Below are 10,039 nucleotides of genomic sequence, written 5' to 3' on the forward strand. Positions count from 1 at the left end.
TGTGGCAGTTTAATTTGCTGTGTTTTTACATTGATCCTTGTTGAGAATTCACTATGATGTGTATTCAGTGGCTTCTCACTTCCAGGCACCACTGGTGCAGGGGCTCAAGGGTAATTTTGGAAGATAGAATATTTTCTTCCCGAATCAGCGTACAAACTTGATAATGTGCCACACAATTTTACAGCACAGGAAGTGGTCATTTGACCCATTCGTGACTTGAGGGCTGTAAGTCTGTGGAATCCTCTATCACAGATAATTATGAAAGCTCAGGAGAGAGAACAATAGATTTTTAGATATTAAGGAATTCAAGGGACATGGGGTTGGTGCAGGAAAGTGGGGCTGAGATAAGGAATCAGCCATGATCTTATCCCCGAGGGATCATGGGGTCCAAGTCTATAGCTCCCTGAAAGTGGCCACACAAGTAGATAGGGTGGTAAAGAAGGCATATGGACTGCCTTCATTGGTCAGGGCATTGAGTATAAGAGTCAGGAAGTCATGTTGCAACTATATAGAACTTTGGTTAGGCCGCACTTGGAGTATTGTGTACAGTTCTGGTCGCCCCATTACAGGGAGGATGTGGAGGCTTTGGAAAGGGTGCAGAAGTTGTTTACCAGAATGCTGCCTGAATTAGAGGGTATGAGCTATAAGGGGAGGTTGGACAAACTTGGGTTGTTTTCTCTGGAGCATCAAAGGCTGAGGGGAGTTTTTAAGATAATGAGAGACATAGATACGGTAGACAGAATCTTTTTCCCAGGGTAGAAGTGTCAAGTACTAGAGGACATCCGCTTAAGGTGAGAGGGGGAAAGTTTAAAGGAGATGTGCGGGGCAAGTTTTTTTAACACAGAGGTTGGTAGGTGCCTGGAACGGGCAGCCGGGGAAAGTAGTGGAAGCAGATACGATGGTGGTGCTTAAGAGACTGTTAGGTGGACACATGAATATGTGGGGAATTGAGGGATATGGATCATGTGCAGGCAGAAGAGATTTAGTTTAATTCAGCATTGTGTTCAGTGCAGACATTGTGGGCTAAAGGGTCTGTTCTTGTGCTGTACTGTTGTATGAAGGCTCAGTCACAGAGTACATTCAGGAGAGAGAACAGTAGGGACATGAAGTTAGTGAAGGAAAGGGGGGCTGATGTAAAGAATCAGCCATGATATTGTTGAAAGGTGGAGCACTACGGGCTGAATGGCTTCCTCCCACTTCTGTTTCTTACATGCCGGAGTGGGCACTTTGAAAGAGTTTTCCCATTAGTCCCAGTCTCCTGCTCTTCTGCTGTGGCTTTGTAAATGTTTCCTCTTTCAAGTTTATGTCTATTGGCAGTGGCATATTTTCAGATGGGCTAATATCAGCCTTCACCTCCTATTAATTCATTCTTGACCATATTTACTCTAAGTGCAGTGCACTGATCATTGTTAATACCATCCAAGCAACCTTCTGCCAGGCTCTCCACACACCCTGCTCAATCACTGAGAAGGATTTCCAGAGCCAACTCACACTGAGATAAACCCACATTTATGAAAGGTGATGAAACACTTGCCCTAATCCTGAAACACCCTATTGTGGAATGATTCCCCCTTCCCTCTAAGTGTAATTTTTATCATACTCTGTCAAGCCCCCAAACTAGCTCAGTGGAGCAACCCTTCACAAAGAATAAATCTTGATCATATTGTATTTAATTCCAATTTATCGCAGGGCAAAAACTCTTTTCTGAATTGCAGTTACACCATCGCGTTACATTAGTTGTAATACCACTTGAACTTTTGCATAGCTCCACATTAATTCATCTAGGTTGAAATGAAAGAATCTTCAGTGGGTGAATCTTTGCAATCTGATTGAGGTCATTACATTTTATAGGAGCCATTTTTCAAAGCAGTACTGACAGCACTCCAAGTTATTAAATTGCAGCATCAAAAGATGGACCCGCAATCACATTTATGAACTGGGATAGAAAAGCTTGAGTCATGTGCAGTGCAAAGGTTAAGATCCTGATGCAGTTAAGCTTCATCGCCCCCTTAGTGATGACAGTATTTACACGAGCATCTTGGTTTAATGGTCAGGGAAGTGACTTAGCCCACCTCTGGTTTCGGAATAGATTAAGTCAGCAGATTGCATCCCGTAATTATCCGCAATGAAAGGGATTCACCAGATATTTCCAAACCCGAGGGACTTTACATTAAATCATGGTGTGCTGAATGGAGATGTGCAGACTCTTAAAAGATCCACGGTGAACATGTGATTATAGGCTATGAGATTTTTAACTGTAAGTTATTACTTTCAATGGTTATTCACAATATTTGAATGACAAGATTTAAGGTCACATAATACGCTGTGAAAGATTAATTTTTAGAGTGCAGATCAAGAACAAAGAATTGCTTTTATCATTTGCAATCTCCAGAGATTATTTTCCCAGTTAGGAGAGGGTACACAGATATTACCAATGAACCACCTCTTGGATATGGTCATAAGATGTTTTGCTCCCATCTTTCTACTGTTAAGTGATCTCAGTGAAATTTACAAAGCCAAGCTCCCACCCTGTCCCGAGAGAATCCCAGAGACGAATGCAGGTTAACATGAGTGAATTCTATTTCTCCTTTCCCCTCCCCTCATACTCTTTGTTGAAATTTAGTACCAAAAGAAGAGAGTTTTCTCCATTCCTTATTGCTTGTGTATGAATCTTGACTCGATATTCAGTAGCAGGATCAATTGTTACAACAGTGCATCTGCAAGAAGCAACATCAGTCTCTGAGTCAGAAGGTCGTGAATTCAAGACCTGATATTAAACTAATTCAATATTAATGATATTAATTCAACCCCCCAATATTAGATCATCATTCTTGTTTTCAAACCCCTCCATAAACTCATCCCTCTCCATCATTGTAATCCCGTAAGTCACAACAGCCTTTCAAGATCTCTGCTTCGATTCTGCTCTCTTGAGCAACACAGATTTTAACTGGTCCAGGGTTGATTGCCATACAATTCCCCTCCTAAGCCTTTCCACTTCTTTCTATAAGACGTACCCATGCAACCTCATTTTTAGCCACCCACCTCCAATATGCAGCTTGTTATCAGATTGTTTTTGATACCTCTCTTGTAAAGTCCTGTGAGACATTTTAATGGGCTAAGTCTTGCTGGCTGTGGCCAGCGATTGTAAAGGGGACCACTGGCATTTAGCTATTCACACTGAAACACGTCCTGGACTTCATTTCACAAAAGAAATTTGGCATGTCCCTTTTGACCCTCACCAATTTTTACTGATGCATCATAGAAAGCATCCTATCCGAATGCATCACAGCTTGGTATGGCAGCTGCTCTGCCCATGACTGCAAGAAACTGCAGAGAGTCATGGACGCAGCTCAGCACATCACAGAAACCAGCCTCCCCCTCCATGGTCTACACTTCTCGCTGCCTTGGTAAAGCAGCCAAAATAATCAAAGATGCCACCCACCCTGGACATTCTCTCTTCTCCCCCCTCCCATTGGGCAGAAGGTACAAAAGCCTGAAAGCACGTACCACCAGGCTCAAGAGCAACTTCTGTCCCGCTGTTATAGGACTCTTGAACGGTCCCCTAGTACGATAAGATGGACTCCTGACCTCACAATCTACCTCGTCATGGCCTTGCACCTTATTGTCTGTCTGCACTGCAATTTCTCTGTAACTGTAACATTTTATTCTGCATTCTGTTATTGTTTTCCCTTGTTCTACCTCAATGCACTGTTGTAATGAAATGATCTGTATTGATGGCATGCAAAACAAAGCTTTTCACTGTACCTCAGTACATGTGACAACAGTAAACCAATTTACCAATTTACTTGTACACAGATGCTAAGAGTTTGAGACGCGCTGAAAGACTTGAGTGGTCTTTTCTCCTATCCTGCACCAGGTCATACCTGGCACAAAATCCCAGATACCATTGATTTATGGGATTAAGAGACAAAGGAAAAGGCATGTTCCCATTTTATAGTTATTTTTATTTAATTTAGTGTTTTTAATTATTACGAGTGTTTTAGGTGCTTTTAGTTAACTTCATTATTTATTTAAACATATTCATTATTTTAATTGTAATAGTTTTGAAATATTTCAACATCGGAGTGGTTTAAAAATTGTTAAAATCCTCAACAGCTTTGATAGAAGGCAAAGCTGTGCCCACAGCAGCTGAAGCCTAATCATTGTCGGGACCTCACTGCCCAACTTGAGAGTGCAGAGGCCTGGTCCAGGTAAAGGCAGGGAGCAGGCCCAGTCTCACACGATCTGGCCCATTATATTGAAGCAAGTTGTCACTGGTTAAGTTTTTGTTAAAAATGTTGTCCCCTAGCAATGATAATTTGTGGGTGAGTGCAGCCGCTGCTGTGCAACCATGCCTTGCATACTGGGAAGGTTCCTGTTTTCCTGCAGTGTTAAGCAACTGGTTATTCCCTGTGAACCTGTAACCCAGTCATCATTAACCTGTCTGGGAAGGTGGGAGAAAATGAAGAGAGGAGTAGGGAGGAAGAAGGAAAATTCTGAAAGGCCTCAGAATTCCAACCTTGAACCTGTTTCCTTTAGTGTTCCTTAGCCAGCAAGAAAGAGCAGTGGCTCAATTAAAGCTGTTTGAGAAGCTCTGACATGATTGAACAGACAATGCAACAGTTTCAAACTTCCACCAGTTGAAAGTGTTAGATCTTTATGTTACTCTTTGTCTTCCTGTCTGAATTTGGAAACTCTATACCTGTATTGGTAGTGTAAGGTGTAGGTTTACAGATCAGCTGTGGACCCTGCATGGATTTCCAGCTGTGAGTTCTGGCTTGATGAGAACACCATGGGCAGTGAGCCACATACTTTGTACAAACTGTATGGAGGTAATGATGCAATGTAGGCCACTTAATAGAGAAAAGAATTCAGATACACACACCAATGACCTTTCCCAGTACTTTTCAAAGTTCCCAACAGCCCTTTCCCTGAAGTTGTTTTACTTAAGCTTTAAAATTATTGCTTCTGGAGCAGTCATCGATAATCTGTGAGAAATCCTAATTAATACAGCTATCGCATTTGGTAATTTAGAGAATTTACCACAGAGAAACAGACCATTCAACCCATCTAATCAATACAGGTTTGTATGTCCCACAAGAGCTCATTCTCAACTAAACATAGCAGTATATCATGTCCTTCCTTTCTTCCTCGTGGGTTTATCTGCCTTGTCCTTAAATACGTCAATGTTATTTGTCTCAAAGTTTCTTTTTAATTATTTATGAGATGTGGCTGGCACCGGAAAAGCCAGCATCTCTTGATCATCTCTAATGCTCTTAACAAGTTGACATTGAGCAAACTTCTCAAACCCCTACAGTCTATTGGGCAGGCAGATCCAGGATTTACACCCAGCAGGTATGAAGGACGGGGATACATTACCAAATCAGTGATTCGGAAGGGGTCCTGCATGTGGTGGTGATCCCCTGCACCAGAAGTCTTTGTCCTTGGGGGATAGAAAATGCTGATTTGAAAGGTGGTAGCGAGTTCCACTTTCTATCGTCTCTGTAGATAAGGGATTTTTCTTTGTTGGATTTATTAGTGACTGTCTTATATTGATGGCCTTTAATTTTGCACTACCCCAAAAATGGAAACAATTTCTCAAGTCTCTGGAATCCACAACCTTTTGACCATGGTCATCACTGTAATTAAAAAATCCATTCTCATGAGTTATAAAGTCAGAGTAATACAGCAGAGAAACAGGCCCTTCGGCCCAACTTGTCCATGCCAACCAAGGTGCCCACCTCAGCTAGTCCCATTTGCCCATGTTTGGCCCATATCCCTCTAAACCTTGTCTATCCATGTACTTAACCAAATGTCTTTTAAATGTACAACTGCAACATAACGTCCCAACTCCTATACTCGGTGCCCTGACTGATGAAGACCTGCGTGCCAAATGTCATTTTCATCACTCTGTCTATCTGCAACACCACTTTCAGTGAACTACGTACTTCTGGGTCCCTCTGTTCCACAACACTCACCAGGGCCCTACTGTTCACTGTGAAAGCCCTACCCGGTTTGACTACCCAAAGAGCAACACTTCACATTTACCTGAGCTGAAGGCCATTTGCCAATCCTCAGCCCACTTACCCAGCTGATCAAGATCCCCCTGTAATTTTTGATAACCTTCTTCACTGTCTATGATGCCACCTATTTTCATTATTTGAGCTTTGTAAAAATAAAGTGTAAAACATGTCTTTGTATTCGACCTCTTGTCCACTGGTGGTGGATGGAGGGTTCTTAATGAGTCAGTGTTCTGCATTGGTACCTACATCATAAAATCTATGTTAATTACAATGTGGGATCAGTATTGGATAAAGTACTTCTGCTTTTCAGATTCTTTGAGCATAACTGATATCTCTTTATCTCCCCAATTCCAGGCATAGTTTCCAAGGCGTACGAGTGTCGATTGAAAGGACAAGGGGCACAGTTTGTGGAGACAGCCGTCCCATTCAACACGCCTCCAAGCTCAGATTCTACTGAGGTCGTGGGCAACTCGGTCAATGGCTGCGTTCAGCAGCAGGAACAAACCGAGTCCATCGGGCAAGTCATCATAATCCAAGGCTATCAGGATAGCTATGGAGAAGCTGTTCCCATTGACGCCTCAGTGGAAGCTACGGCAGCAGCGACTCTTCAGACCCTGGCCATGGCTGGTCAGATGGCCCAGGTGGCAGAGGTGGTCCACATCACGGAGGACGGCCAACTTATAGCCACCGCACAAACTGCCAGCCACGAAGGTGGCATGATGCCCGGGCAGATTCTGTCCAGACACCTGGCATCGGGCACCACCCAGGTCGTGGTGGTGGAGAGTCCAGTCGGAGGAGGGGACGCCGGGGAAGCTGCCGTGACCATGGAGACCCTTGGCGACCCCAGTCACGTCATCGAGCAGGTGGTGACACAGGAAGAGTCAGCAGGGCAGCCTGCAGACACGCCCACGGCGCTGGATGCGCTCCTGTGCGCCATCACGGAGCTGGGCGCGGTGGAGGTGAGGTCAAGCGAGCAGGGAGGCCACGAGCCCGTCCAAGAGGAGCCCGGCGTGGCCGAATCTGCCCTAGAGGAGGTCACCTCAGTCCCAAGCGAGCCGCAGTCCTCCCACAAGGAGCAAGTGGCTGATGAGGTCACGAGGGCTGCGGGGGTGGCTCCAGAGGTTGAGCAGCCTGCAGCCGTCACCACAGCGCAGACTGTGCCTCAGGCTTCCTTCAGCGACATGGTACAGGAGGTTCTGCAGTTCACCATGTGCGACATAAGGACAGCAAGCCACATTGTGAAAGACGGCATCACACAGGTCATAGTGACCAAGGAAGGGGCTGCTCACATGGTGGAGGGGGCCTCCCAGATCATAATGCAGGAGGGCGAGGAGCAAACTATAACCACCAGCGGTCACCCCGTGCAACTGATAGACTCTGATGGCAGTATATCACAGTTAATAGTCACGGAGGAAATCGCCCAAGCCATGGTTCAGGAGGCCACCGCTCACATGTCTGACCAAGCGACTCACGTTATCGTTACAGAGCTGCCCCACGGCATGGTGAACAGTGTGGACTCTGGGGCAGTGACAGAGGTTTACCCACATGGCGTGATGGAGCTAATGGCAGAGGGCGTCTCAACCCTCGGTCACCCAGTGACAACGATTGCGTTGACAGAGTGCTACACCGAGGGCAGGTCAGAAATAGTCATGACCGAACTGCCAGCAGGGGAGGAGCAAGAAATGGAAGTAGGCGGGAACCAGGAGGCGTGACCCATCTATCAGTAGGGGAGGAAGCTTCATTAGGAAGATGCCATTGCAAAACGTGGTCGGTATGGCACATGTCGGTGATTGAGATCCTGGCTCTGAAACAATGATTGGGGTGCTGCACCCACTATCTCATTAAGCGAGGATTAACTTATTATGATGACTTCACTGGAACAAAGGATTTTTTTTAATTCACTGTCTGTGACAATACAGCTCCACAAGTCAATTGGGTGCAAGATGCCTCTAAGGGCAGCACAGAAGAATGTAAGTTGGCCTGTGTTTTGCCATATACCTCCATGATTTCCATGTGCAGGTTTGCTTATCCCAGCTGTCATCTAAAATAGAAAGGACCCAAAGGGGTGACACAGAGTGAAGGGGTGTGGGTGAGAAAAAGAAGGGGACTTTGGCAAGAGCTCAAGAACAGTCTTAGTCTTGAGGGAGGTGGGGAAGGTGAGAGATCACCTCAGTCTCAGGGAGTGGTGTGGATGTAGGGGGACCAAAATTGGTGAGCAAGAAATGTGGTTTAGAAATGGATTCAAGAGATGCATCATTTAATTGGGTGACTCAGTCAATCTATGTTTATTTCCGACTTAAGCACCAAAATCCTGAGTGTGAATTGCCTCAGGACTCTAGTACAAAGCTGAAAGCACTGATTGCCACATATTTCTTTAATTACCTTCCTTCTACCCAGCAAGAGCAGGAACTGAACTAAAACCCAGCCAGAAAACAAAAGAAAGGGGTGGGAGAGGGGAGAACTGTATTCCTTGCATTTTCCTAACTTACATTTGGCTTCTGTCAAGGATGCGAGGAGAGAAATGGGTTCAAGCAAGTTATGCATAGCTAGTCACCGTGAAACGCTAGATGTAGTTAGCTATTTATTTTTGTTATTCAGACACTGAATTTTCTCCCCAAACTTATAAATTCTGAAGAATGCATTGAACTTGTTGCTTGATTTCTTTTGCTTTACTTTTTTGGAAGGTGGGGACAGAGGGGCAGGGGAGGTCAGAAGGACGTAACATTTCAAATGAAATGGAAGAGCAGCTTTACTCTGCTCAGGTGGCCTGTTTATCTGTACAATAGATGCAAGATAATACGATAATGTATGCTTTTATGTTTGACAATCGTTAACATGGCTTTGGAATAAAGGAAAAGTTTGTGTTTTTCTTTTGTTAAGTGCTTGTACCAATAAAGAGTTCTGGTTAAAGACAAAAAGAAAGAAAGATATTTCTATAATTCATAGATCCCACTTGCATTTTCAAGACTACAAGTAATTAAACAAAATTAACTAAACTTTTTTAAAGAAAGAGAATTAGGTGCTTGGCTGGAACCCAGTATTCTAAGTGATTCATATGTTTACCAATTATGAAAATAAGCCCTGTTTTAATGTACAATTAGTGAATAACAATATAATTATATGATGTGTTTTACACACAGAGCAGCAACCAATACACTCCTAAATCTGTCAAATGCATATAAATATTATTTTATACATTCTCAACAATTTAATAGGTTCAGATCTACTTGATTTTGTGCATCTGCAAAGTCCTTGGTGTTTCATTCTGTAACAGAAACATTAATTACATCCTTTGCAGAGAGTAACATTCAGAAGGGTGGGAGGCAGTGAATGAAATAAAGTGACCACCAGCTTCATTGTCCACAGTACCCTGCAGCTGCTGTACCTGTCCTGCTCATTGCAAATCGAGGCTCTGTTGCTTTGAGAATGACACACGGGAACACAAAGGTTAACTGAGAATCCAGGCATTGAGTGTTTAATGGAGGAGAACATGCCAGCTTAAACCTGGATTCATGGACACTGATTGAATTGTGAGAGATTCCTTTCAAGCAACAACACGGGTCATACGCTGTTGTTGGAGTATTACTGCTTCAGTTGTAACTGCTCACCTTGTGGCCATCAAGTCATGTAATGCCATTCCGATCATTCATTATCCTTGAGCTCTAATGCAAGTTCAGCAGAGATTTGTCTGAATATATTTTGCTGGAACCTTTATTCAGTGAAGATTATAACTGCATATCCATTGCCTATTTTTAATCATTAATATACTGGAACTGTGCAGGTTCCTCTCTCTGGAAAACTATCTGTAATACCAAGTCTGAACATTTGTATAGGAACACGGACATTTATTGCCAAGACGTACCAGATTTCAGGAGTTTGCACGTGAGAGGTTCAAGGGTAATTATAAACAGACAAGCATAAGAAATATGAATATTATTTGAGAGGCCAAAGAGGAACGAGATAAACAGCTAGAACAGGAAGAGCATCAAACTGTTCTGAATCAGACCAGTGCATTA

The 10,039-nt window shown here is 43.7% G+C and overlaps 1 protein-coding gene across 4 annotated transcripts in view; it reads left to right on the plus strand.

Moving 5' to 3' along the window:
- The window catches only part of znf407 (zinc finger protein 407), a 379,875-nt gene extending 370,961 nt beyond the window's left edge, over window positions 1–8,914 (plus strand). For all 4 annotated transcript variants that reach the window (XM_052023962.1, XM_052023966.1, XM_052023963.1 and 1 more), the window contains one exon: window positions 6,378–8,914. In XM_052023962.1, the coding sequence (XP_051879922.1) occupies window positions 6,378–7,735 (1,358 nt within the window). In that variant the 3' untranslated portion in view covers window positions 7,736–8,914. The remainder of the gene's footprint in view (window positions 1–6,377) is intronic.
- Window positions 8,915–10,039: the final 1,125 nt, after the last annotated feature.

This window comes from Pristis pectinata, chromosome 9 (genome assembly GCF_009764475.1).
Source record: "Pristis pectinata isolate sPriPec2 chromosome 9, sPriPec2.1.pri, whole genome shotgun sequence".
NCBI lineage: Eukaryota > Metazoa > Chordata > Chondrichthyes > Rhinopristiformes > Pristidae > Pristis > Pristis pectinata.